At 47.9% G+C, this 12,877-nt stretch overlaps 1 protein-coding gene across 1 annotated transcript in view; it reads right to left on the reverse strand.

Annotated features, from left to right (window-relative positions):
* The window catches only part of oplah (5-oxoprolinase, ATP-hydrolysing), a 91,468-nt gene that overhangs the window by 27,845 nt on the left and 50,746 nt on the right, over positions 1-12,877 (reverse strand). The window contains exons 15-17 of the mRNA XM_072254290.1: positions 12,269-12,381; positions 3,455-3,606; positions 2,139-2,299 (exon numbers count right to left, since the gene is read on the reverse strand). Of these exons, the coding sequence (XP_072110391.1) occupies positions 2,139-2,299; positions 3,455-3,606; positions 12,269-12,381 (426 nt within the window). The remainder of the gene's footprint in view (positions 1-2,138; positions 2,300-3,454; positions 3,607-12,268; positions 12,382-12,877) is intronic.

The raw sequence follows: 12,877 nt of genomic DNA on the forward strand, positions 1-12,877 counted from the left end.
TCGGACTTTATTCCCTGGAGCGTAGGAGAGTGAGGGGAGATTTGACGGAGGCATACAAAACTATGAGGGGTATAAGTAGGGTGCAGCTTTTTCCGCTGAGCTTGGGTGCTTGGACAATACTAATACCCATGTCAGGATGCTATGCTTTGACCAGAGCTCAGCATTTAACATAATCATTCCTACAATTCTGACTGAAAAACTCCAAAACCTGGGCCTCTTTTCCATCTGCAACTGGATCTTTGACTTTCTGAGGGGAAGACCACAATCTGTGTGGATTGGTGATAACATCTCCTCCTCGCTGACGATCAACACTGGCGCACCTCAGGGGTGTGTGCTTAGCCCACTGCTCTACTCTCTCTATACCCGTGACTGTGTGGCTAGGCACAGCTCAAATACCATCTATAAATTTGCTGACGATACAACCATTGTTGGCAGGATCTCAGGTGGTGACGAGAGGGCGTACAGGGGCGAGACATATCAACTAGTGGGATGGTGTTGCAGCAACAACCTGGCACTCAACGTCAGTGAGACAAGAGAGCTGATTGTGGACTTCAGGAAGGGTAAGATGAAGGAACACATACCAATCCTCAGAGGGATCAGGAGTGAGAAGCTTCAAGTTCCTGGTGTCAAGATCTCTGAGGATCTAACAAATTGATGCAGTTACAAAGAGGAGATTTGGTTTGTCACCAAAGGCACTCATAAATTTCTACAGACATACTGTGGAGAGTGTACTAACCGTCTGCATCGCCATCTGGTATGGGGTGGGGTGGGGTGGAGTGGGGTGGGGGTGGGGTGGAGTGGGGTGGGGGTGGGGGTGGGAGGGCTGTGGCACAGGATGGAAGTAATCAGCAGAGAGTTGTAAAACTCTCATCAGCACTCGCCTCTGTAGTGTCCAGGACATCGTCAAGGGGCAATGCCTCAAAAATGTGGCATCCATCATTAAGGAGCCCCATCACCTATGTCATGGCTTGTTCTCATCGGGAACAAGGCACAGGAGCCTGAAGGCACAGACTCAATGATTCAGGAACAGCTTCTTTCCCTCTGCCATCCGATTTCTGAATGGACATTGAACCCATGAACACTACCTTTTTTATTTCTGCTTTTGCACTACTTATTTAAATTAACTATTTAATATGTACATAGTTACTGTAATTCACAGTTTCCGTTTTCTATTATCATGCATTGTAAAATGACAAATTTCACAACGTATGCTGGTGATATTAAACCTGATTCTGAACTAGAGTTCTAGGGTTTGAGGGTTCTAGAGTTCGAGGGTTCAGGGTGAAATGTGAAATGTTTGAAGCTGGTGAGAGTGTGGAAGGGGTGAGAGTGTGGAAGCTGGTGAGAGTGTGGAAGGGGTGAGAGTGTGGAAGGGGTGAGAGTGTGGAAGGGGTGAGAGTGTGGAAGGGGTGAGAGTGTGGAAGCTGGTGAGAGTGTGGAAGCTGGTGAGAGTGTGGAAGCTGGTGAGAGTGTGGAAGGGGTGAGAGTGTGGAAGCTGGTGAGAGTGTGGAAGCTGGTGAGAGTGTGGAAGCTGGTGAGAGTGTGGAAGCTGGTGAGAGTGTGGAAGCTGGTGAGAGTGTGGAAGGGGTGAGAGTGTGGAAGGGGTGAGAGTGTGGAAGGGGTGAGAGTGTGGAAGCTGGTGAGAGTGTGGAAGCTGGTGAGAGTGTGGAAGGGGTGAGAGTGTGGAAGGGGTGAGAGTGTGGAAGGGGTGAGTGTGGAAGCTGGTGAGAGTGTGGAAGCTGGTGAGAGTGTGGAAGCTGGTGAGAGTGTGGAAGCTGGTGAGAGTGTGGAAGGGGTGAGAGTGTGGAAGGGGTGAGAGTGTGGAAGGGGTGAGAGTGTGGAAGGGGTGAGAGTGTGGAAGGGGTGAGAGTGTGGAAGGGGTGAGAGTGTGGAAGGGGTGCCAGTGGAAGTGGTGGATATGGGTTTGATTGCACCATTTGAGTTTGGATAGGTACATGGACAGGAGGGGAATGGAGGGTGATGGAGGGTGATGGCCCAGCTGTCAGTCGATGGGACGAGGTAGATTTATTTATTTTATTTCTTCTTGTAACCTATAGTACTTTTTCACGATTGCACTGTACTGCTGCCGCAAAAACTCGCCGTCAGGGATAATAAACCTGATTTTGGTTCCACCTCACCTGGAACTGCACTGTCTCCTGCATGGCGCCCAGATGCACGGGGATGTGCGGGGCGTTAGAGACCAGGCCACCGTCCGGCCCGAACAGGGCGCACGAGAAGTCCAGTCGCTCCTTGATGTTGGTGGAGATGGAGGTTCGCTGCAGGATTCGGCCCATTTGCTCTGCAGGAAAGTGCAGGGCAGAGAAGGCCTTCAACGTCCGACATCACGATTCCGGGCATCTCATTCGATGTGCACACACGTAATCCCTTAGTCTTGACCCTCCCACAGTGTGATCCTCCCTCAGAAATCCCCTCCCACAGTGTGACCGTCCCTCAGAAATCCCTTCCCACAATGTGACCCTCCCTCGGTACCACCCCTCCCACAGTGTGACCCTCCCTCGGTACCGCCCCTCCCAGTGTGACCCATCCTCAGAAATCCCCTCCCACAGTGTGACCCTCCCTCAGAAATCCCCTCCCACAGTGTGACCTCCTTTGGTATCACCCCTCCCACAGTGTGACCCTCCCTCGGTACCACCCCTCCCACAGTGTGACCCTCCTTCGGTATCACCCCTCCCACAGTGTAACCCTCCCTCGGTACCACCCCTCCCACGTGTGATCCTCCCTCAGAACTCCCCTCCCACTGTGTGACCCTCCCTCAGAAATCCCCTCCCACAGTGTGATGCTCCTTCAGAAATCCCCTCCCACAGTGTGACCCTCCCTCAGAAATCCCCTCCCACAGTGTGACCCTCCCTCAGAAATCCCCTACCACAGTGTGACCTCCTTCGGTATCGCCCCTCCCACAGTGTGACCCTCCCTCGGTACTGCCCCTCCCACAGTGTGAACTCCCTCAGTACCACCCCTCCCACGGTGTGACCCTCCCACCGTACCGCCCCTCCCACAGTGTGACATTCCTCAGTACCGCCCCTCCCACAGTGTGACCCTCCCTCGGTACCAACCCTCCTGCAGTATGACCCTCCCACAGTAACACCCCTCCCACAGTGTGACCCTCCCTCAGAAATCCCCTCCCACAGTGTGACCCTCCCTCGGTACTGACCCCTCCCACAGTGTGACCCTCAGTACCCCCCCTCACAGTGTGACCCTCCCACAGAGTGACCCTCTCTTGGTACCACCCCTCCCACAGAGTAACCCCCCCCCCCCCCCCGTACCACAGCTTCAGTGGTACGGAAGTTTCCCACGTACTGGATTAGCCACGTCCTAGCCATTCCCCATAAGACATGCTGTAGGGGCAGATTGAGGCCATTTGGCCCATCGAGCCTGCTCCACCATTCACTCATGGCTGCTTGCCGTCCACTCTCCTGTTTCCCGTTGCTGGTACCTGCAATGCTCATGAAGCGGTGGGAGAAGATGGAGAGCTGGACTGTGTCCAGTTCCGGCCCGATCACTCGCATCTTGCCGCTGCCCACGGTGATTTTGATGTCACCGTACTGGGTGATGGCCGCCACACAGTCCGGTTCAACCAGGATGGTGCTGGGGAATTGAAGAGTGACAAAGAGCTGTTGACGATGTCCATTGGTAACCGTAACTCTGATCAATGTGGGGTACAGGGACAGTGGGTGGGCCATCAGATTTCTGAATGGACAGTGAACACTACCTCACTATCGTTTGGTTCTCTGTTTGAACTGCTTATTATATGTATAAAATTATGATAAATTTACATACTGCACACACACCATTTATAATAGACAATAGATGCAGGAGTAGGCCATTCAGCCCTTCAAGCCAGCACCGCCATTCACTGTGATCATGGCTGATCATCCACAATCAGTACCCTGTTCCTGCCTTCTCCGCATATCCTTTGACTCCACTATCTTTAATAGCTCTATCTAACTCTTTCTTGAAAGAATCCAGAGAATTGGCCTCCACTGCCTTCTGAGGCAGAGCATTCCACAGATCCACAACCCTCTGTGTGAAAAAGTTTTTCCCCAACTCCGTTCTAAATTGTCTACCCCTTATTCTTAAACTGTGGCCTCTGGTTCTGGACTCCCTCAACATCGGGAACATGTTTCCTGCCTGTAGCGTGCCCAATCCCTTAATAATATTATATGTTTCAATCAGATCCCCTCTCATCCTTCTAAATTCCAGTGTATACAAGCCCAGCCGCTCCAATCTTTCAACATATGACAGTCCCGCCATCCCAGGAATTAACCTCGTGAACCTCCGCTGCACTCTCTCAATAGCAAGAATATCCTTCCTCAAATTTGGCGACCAAGACTGCGCACAGTACTGCAGGTGTGGTCTCACCAGGGCCCTGTACAGCTGCAGAAGGGTAACTGAACACATTTATACATATGTATAAAATTAAACACATACAGATTTTCTGTCCCCGGGCCTGCCCCCCCCCCCCGCCGCTGGCACTCCATCCTCACCATTCCCAATATCCTGTGCTCTTGCCACATTTACAAACTCGCTCTCCACTCCACATTAGCAAATACAGTTCAATGACCACAGAGTCATAGAAAACCACAGGGTAGAAACATTCCCTTCGGCCCCTCTAGTCCATTCCAAGCCACTCAACCTGCCGAGTCCCCATAGACCGGCACACGGACCACAGCCCCCTATACCCCTCCTCTCCATGTATCAATCCAAACTTCTCTTAAACGTTGAAATCAAAATCCCATCCAGCACTTCCGCCAGCAGCTCGTTTCATATTCTCACCCACCCCCTCCCCAAGCGAGGAAGTTTCTCATGTTCCTGTTAAACTTCTCACCTTTCACCCTTAACCCATGACCTCCGGTTGTAGTCCCACCCCCAACCTCAGTGGAATAAAGCCTGCTTGCATTTACCCTATCTAAACCCCTCATAATTTTGTATACCTCCATCAAGTCTCCCCTCAATCTTCCACGTTTTTGGAAATAAGTTTCTAACATATTCAATCTTTCCTCATAATTCAGGTTGTCCAGACCTCTCAACAGCTCATGTTTTGGGCTGAGACCCTTCATCAGGACTAATCCTCATCTTGAATGCCGAACAACTGAACCTCCTGGACCAACCTTCCATGCGGGACCTTGTCAAATGCCTTGTTAAAGTCCATGTAGACAATATCCACTTTCCTGCTGACTTCCTCGAAAAACTCTATAAGATTGATTAGACATGACCTACCATGCACAAAATTCTGCTGACTATCCCTAATCAGACCGTGTCTATCCAAATGCTCATATATCTGGTTGCTTAGAGTATCTTTCAAGAACTTTCCCACTACTGATTTCAGACTCATAGTGTTCTGGTGTCTGTTCAGAGCCTTTCTAAAACAGCTGAACAACATTGGCTATCCTCCAATCCTCCAGTACCTCACCGGTTGCTAAGAATGATTTAAATACCTCGGCTAAGGCGCAGATATTTACAAACGTTTGTAAACTATTGGAACAAAAAATGCAGCAAACACCTCCTTCTCTGTAATCTGTGTAGGGCCCATGACCTTGCTGCTGCTTTGGCTCACTCCTAAGGACTCTGTGTCGTCTCCTGAGTAAATACAGATGCAAAAAAATCTTTTTAAGACCTCCCCCATCTATTTTGGTTGCACACACGGACTACTATTCTCGTCTTCCAGAGGACTAATTTTGTCCCTTGCAAGCCTTTTGCTCTTAACATATCTGTAGAATCCCTTAGGATTCTCCTTCACCTTGTCTGCCAGGGCAACCTCATGTCATCTTTTAGCCTTCCTGATTTACTTTTTTAAGTTTTCTCTTGCATTTCTTATCCCCCATAAGCACCTCACTTGTTCCTAACTGCCTTTACCTGCAATGCACCTCTTTTTTTAAAACCAGTCTTGAAAACCATGAGACACAGGAGCAGAATTGGGCCATTCAGCCCATCAAGTCTGCTCTGCAATTCCATCATGGCTGATCCCGGATCCCACTCAACCCCAGACACCTCACCATGTCCTTTGATTTGACCGATCAGGAAACTACTTCCGCTTTATACATACGCACAGACTTGGCCTCCACCACAGTCTGTGGCAGAGTATTCCACAGATTCACCACTCTTTGGCTAAAAAAGGTTCCTCCTTACCTCTGTTCTAAAGGGTCGCTCCTCAATTTTGAGATTGTACCCTCTAGTTCTGGATACCCCTACCATTGGAAACATCCTCTCCTCATCCACCCTATCTAGTCATTCAGTAGGTTTCAATGAGATCCCCTCACAGTCTTCTAAGTTCTAGTGAATACAGGCCCAAAGCTGCCAAACGCTCCTCATATGTTAACCCCTTCATTCCCGGAATAATCCTCATGAACCTCCTCTGGACTCTCTCCAATGACAACACATCCTTTCTGAGAGATGAGACTCAAAACTGTTGACAAAGCTCCTAAGTGCTACCTGACCAGTGTCTTATAATGCATCAGCATTATCTCCTTGCTTTTATATTCTATTCCCCTTGAAATAAATACCAACATTGCATTTACCTTCTTTACCACAGACTCAACCTGTAAACTAACCTTCTGAGTCTTGCATGAGGACTCCAAAGTCCCTCTGCTCCTCTGATGTCTGAACCTTTTCCCCATTTAGGTAATAGTCCACACTATTGTTCGTTTTATCAAAGTTCATTATCATACATTTCCCAACACTGTATTCCATCTGCCACATGTTTGCCCATTCTTCCGATTTGTCTAAGTCCTGCTGCAATCGCATTGCTTCCTCAGCACCACCTACCCCTCCACCTATCTTTGTATCATCACAAACTTTGCCACAAAGCCATCAATTCCATTATCTAAATCATTGATAAACAATGTGAAAAGTAGGGGTCCCAATACTGACCCCTGAAGAACACCACTAGTCTCTGGCAGCCAACCAGAAAAGGCCATTTTTATTCCCACTCACTGCCTCCTGCCTGTCAGCCATTCCTCTATCCGTGCCAGTATCTTTCCTGTAATGCTATAGGATTTTATCTTGTTAATCAGCCTCATGTGCGGCACTTTATCAAATGCCTTCTGAAAATGCAAATAAATGACATCCACTGCCTCTCCTTTGTCCACTCTGTGTGTTACTTCCTCAAAGAATTGTAACTGATTTGTCAGGCAAGATTTCCCTTTACAGAAACCATGCAGACTTTGACTTATTTTATCATTAATCTCCAAGTACCCCGAAACCTTGTTCTTAATAATGGACTCCAACACTTTCTCAACCACTGAGGTTGGGCTAACTAGTCTATAATTTCCTTTCTCATGTCTTCCTCCTTTATGAAAGAGTGGAATGACATTTGCCATCTTCCAGTCCTCTGGAACCATGCCAGAATCAAGTGATTCTTGAAAGATCCTGACTAATGCTCCTGTTATCTCTACAGCAACCTCTCTCAGGACTCTGGGATGTAGTCCTTCTGGCCCAGGTGACTAATCCACCTTAAGACCTTTGAACTTGCCTCACACATTTTCCTTTGTAATAGCAATGGCACTCACTCCTGTTCCCTGACACTCACAGACCTCTGGCACACTGCTGGTGTCTTCCACAGTGAACACTGAAGCAAAGTAACCATTAAGCTCATCTGCCATTTCTTTGTCCCCCATTACCACCTCACCAGCATCAACTCACACCTCCCTTTTACTCTTTATATAACTGAAAAAACTTTTGGTATCCTGCTTTATATTATCGGCTAGTTTGCCTCCATATTTCATCTTCTCCCTTCATAGAGCTTTTTTAGTTGCCTTTTGTTGGATTTTAAAAGCTTCCCAATCATCCAACTTCCCACTCACTTTTGCTATCTAATGTGACCTTTCCTTGGCTTTTATGCGTTCCTTAACTTCCCTTGTCAACCACAGTTGTCTAGCCCTGCCATTTGAGAACAACTACTTCTTTGGGACATATCTATCCTTTGCCTAGTGAACTATTCCCAGAAACTTCAGCCATCTCTGTTCTGTCATCATTCCTGCCAGTGTCCTCCTCCAGTCCATCCACCTGGTAAAACTCCTCTCTCATGCCTCTGCAATTGCCTTTATTCCATCGTTATCCTTCTCCCTCTCAAACTGCAGTATGAATTCAATCATATTATGATCACTGTCTCCTAATGGTTCCTTTACATTAAGCTCATTAATAAGATCTGGGTTATTACACAACACCCAATCTAAGATAGCCTTTCCACGAGTAGGCTCAAGCACAAGCTGCTCTAAAAAGCCATCTCGTAGGCAATAACAAATTCCCTCTCGTGTGATCCGACACCAACCTGATTTTCCCAATCCCCTTGCATATTGAAGTCCTCCATTACAATTGTGATCTTACCCTTTTTACATACCCTCTCCAGCTTCCTTTGCAATCTCAACCCCACATCTTGGCTACTATCTGTGGCCTATATGTGATTCCCATAATGTTTTTTTTACCCTTGCAGTTTCTTAACTCCACCAACATTCTCTGACCCAATGTCACCTCTTTCTAAAAATGTAATTCCATCTCTTACCAACAGAGCCACACTACTGCCTATGTCTTCCTGCCTGTCCTTTTGATACAAAGTATACCCTTTGATGTTAAGCTCCCAACTTTGGCCTTCTTTCAGCCACGACTCAGTGATGCCCACAGCGTCATACCGACCAATCTCTAATTGCGCCACAAGTTCGTCCACCTTATTCCGAATGCTACGCACAGTTAAATACAACACCTTCAATCTTGCATTTGTCACCCTTTTGAATTTTGCCTCTGTGGTACAATTTAACTCTTTGCTCTGTCTGCATTTATACCCAATCATTGGCTTGTCCTTCCTTTCATTCATATTACACCCAGCATCTACTTGTAAACCTGCTGGCTCATCCTCAGCTCTATCATACAGCTTCCCATCCCCCTGCCATATTAGTTTAAACCACTAACAACAGCTCTAGTAAATCTGCCCACAATGATACCGGTGCCCCTTGGATTCAAGTGCAATCTATCCAAGGTTTCTTTAACCTGTTATCCTTCCTTTTATTCTGATAGGCTTTGTACTCTCAAAATTTCTCTTTTGAAGGCCTCCCACTTACCAATTACACCTTTGCCAGAAAACAGCCTGACCCAATCCACACTTGCAAGATCCTATCTGATATCATCAAAATTGGGCTTTCTCCAATTAGAATCTCAATTAATGGCATTCTGGTTACTGGATGCAAAGTGTTCCCCTACACAAACTTCTGTCAACTGCCCAGTCTCATTCCCTAAAGCAGATCCAACATTGCACACTCTCTCATTGAGACTTCTACGTACTGGTGAGGGAAACTTTCCTGAACACATTTAACAAACTCTAGTCCTTTTACAACTTGGGACTCCAGTCAATATGTGGAAAGTTAAAATCACCTATTATCACAATCTTATGTTTCTTGCAATAGTCTGCGACCTCTCCATAAATTTGTTCCTGTAAATCCCACGGACTGTTGGGTGGTCTGTAATATAGCCCCATTAACATGGTCATACTTTTCATATTACTCAGTTCCACCCATCACACCTTATGGTTGAGCTCTCCAATCTGTCCTGACTGAGAACTGCTGTGACATTTCCCTGACTAGTAACACCATCCCTTGCACTCTATCACACGTAAAACAACAGAACCCTGGAATATTGAGCTGCCAGTCCTGCCCCTCCTGCAACCAAATCTCACTAATGGCCACAATGTCATAATTCCCACTGTTGATCCATGTCCTGAGCTCATCCACCTTTCCTACGATACTTCTTGCATTGAAATATAGGCAGCTCAGGACACTAGTCGCACCATGCTCAACCTTTTGATTCCTGACTTTGTCTGAGGTCTTACCAACATCTGCCTCCACAACCTCTCCACTAACTGTTCTGGCACTCTGGTTCCCAGCCCCCTGAAACTCTGGTTTAACCTCACCCCCACCCCGTGCAGGAACCACTGGGAAACATACTAAACAGGTACAGGCAGGTAATGAGTTGTTAAAACGGCATAGAAAATATCGGTGAAACAATCCAAGCCAACACAGCTGTGTCCCTGTGTTCAGGAAGGGAAAACAAGGATGAGAACTTTAAAACTAGGTCCTTGCTGAAGTTCAAGTTCAATTGTCTTTGAACATGTTTACAGCCAAACGAAACATCACACCTCGAGGGCTAGGGTGCAAAATGCAGTGCACAAAATCACAGTTACGATCCAACACATACAGTCACAAAATCATATTAGCACAAGTCACTGAGTGATGTGGCCTGAGGACTGACAGGCTGACACAAAGTGCGAGAGGCATGCTGAGGTGAGATAGTGCGAGGTAACTGACACTATTATATTAAAACAAGCAGTTGTACAGTACTGCGCAAGTATTGGGCAGATAAACTTAGCTAGAGTGCCTCAGACTTTTGCACAGTGCTGTATTTGTCAACGTGGAGCAGAGAGCAAGTTTGTAAATTTGGCGGGAGCAAAGGATGTTGGGAATGGTGAGGGTGGTGTGCAGCAGTAGGGGTGTGGGTCAGGTGGCAGAGGAGGAGTGCTAGGTGCGGGGGGTGTGGGGTGTGACAGGGGTTCAGACACACCCAGCTCTGAGACACCAGGCAAGGTCATTTGGTTCCAAACAATTGGTTTATTGATCATTACAGATTGTCTCTCTGGTGCTTCCCACTCCCTCCCCCCTCCTTTCCCTCTTTCCCAACCATGATTCCCCTCTCCATGCCCCCTTCCCACTCTCAGTCCACAATAGCAACCCTCCTTTACTGACGAAGGGTCTCGGCCTGAAACGTCAACTGCACCTTTTCCTATAGATGCTGCCTGGCCTGCTGCGTTCACCAACAACTTTGATGTGTGTTGCTTGAATTTCCAGCATCTGCAGATTTCCTGTTGTTAACCCTCCTTTACTCCCCATTTCCCCCGATGGTGTCACCACCCACAGCTCTAATCTGCTAATTAAATTTGTCGATGACACTACACTGATTGGCCTTATCTCAAACAATAACAAGGTGGCCTACAGAGAAGAAGTCATCACCCTGACACAGTGGTGTCAAGAAAACAACCTCTCCCTCAATGTCACAAAAACAAAGGAGCTGGCTGTGGACGACAGGAGGAATGGAGATGGGCTAACCCCTATAGACATCAATGGATCTGGGGTTGAGAGGGTAAAAAGTTTTAAATTCCTTGACATACACATCACCAAGGACCTCATGTGGTCTGTATATACAGTGCCTCCTTCACCTCAGATAGTTGAGGAAGTTTGGTACGGGCCCCCAGATCCTAAGAACTTTCTACAGGGGCACAATTGACAGCATCCTGACTGGCTGCATCATTGCCTGGTATGGGAACTGTACTTCCCTTAATCACAGGACTCTGCAGAGAGTGGTGTGGACAGCCCAGCGCATCTGTACTTGTAAACTTCCCATAATTCAGGACGTTTACAAAGACAGGTGTGAAAAAAAGGACCCATAGGATCATTGGAGATCTGAGTCAACCCAACCACAATCTATTCAGCATAAAATCCAGGACCAACAGGCTCCAGGACAGCTTCTTCAGTAAATACGTGCCCAAGACTACATGGAACAAAATCACTACAGTATATATGTGCCCAAGGCTCTGCACGGTACCGTACAAATGTGAAACAACAGCAATAAAGATGCAAAGTGACCAGTCAGGATGAGAGTGTGACGGTGAGGCGGGGGAGTGGGCCAGGGCATTTAGACAGGCCGTTGTGGGTGACAATGGGTCTTACAGCCTGGGGGAAGAAGCTGTGACACAGCCTCACAGTACTACATGGGATCGGAAACGCTGCAGAAAGCTGTAAACTTGGCCAGTTCCATCATGGGCACTTGCCTCCCCAACCTTGAAGACCTCTTCAAAAGGTGGAGCCTCAAGGCAGCATCCGTCACTACGGATCCCATCACCCAGGACATGCCCTCTTCTCACTGCTACCATCAGGGAGGAGGTACAGGAGCCTGAAGACAACACTCAACGATTCAGGAACAGCTTCGTCCCCCCGTCATCAGATTTCTGAATGGACACTACTTCACTATTTTTCTCTTTTTGCACAACTCAATTTAATTTTTTTGTATTTGTCTCTGACTGTAATTTACAGTCTTTACTGTTATGCATTGCAATGTACTGCTGTCACAAGACACGTCAGTGGCATTAAACCTGTTTCTGGCTCTGGTGGGATGTCAGAGACCTTGTGGGAAGGAGGAGAGGGATCTTTGACAATGATGCAGGCAAGGATATGGGCGCATGCTCACTCGAGAAAGAACCGCAGCTGCCTACCTGTTTTTATCAATGATAACTGCAGGCCCAGCGATGGTGTGGTCACATGACAGCTCCTCCAGCAGGTAGACAGCTGTATCCAGGTAACCGTCATCAAAGTAACACTTCACTTCCTGTGCACCAAACAGGAAACACAACACTCAAAAAAAGGAATTAAGAGCAGGAGTGGGTGTCTAGGGAGGGGCAGCACCTCTGGTGAAGGGGTTTGTCATGTCCACTCTGGGGCAGCTCACTCGCCTTTTGTCCCCACTGGATGCTCAGCTCTGACCTGTGGCTCCACGAAACTGTATGCGACAGCGGCCACACCCTGGTGAGGGTAACGGTTGGTATCCTACCCCCGTGAGATCAGGACATGCCTGTCCCAGCACCTGCAGCCAGCTCTGCCAGACTACAGTGTCTACAGTGAGACTCAACAGCCAGGAAGGTGGCTCTGCAAAGCTCTGGGAGAGTGAGGGGCATGAGCAGGCACTGAAGACGTCGCGGTCACCCACTGAGACCAAGGAACAGCCCCGTTTGTGACGGCTACTCGTACCACTGGACCCAGATTTCCGAGGTCGAGAGAGTGGAAATGCCCCAGGTTTTCCACTTTAAAAACTCTCCTACACAGGT

Source organism: Mobula birostris, chromosome 3 (genome assembly GCF_030028105.1).
Source record: "Mobula birostris isolate sMobBir1 chromosome 3, sMobBir1.hap1, whole genome shotgun sequence".
NCBI lineage: Eukaryota > Metazoa > Chordata > Chondrichthyes > Myliobatiformes > Myliobatidae > Mobula > Mobula birostris.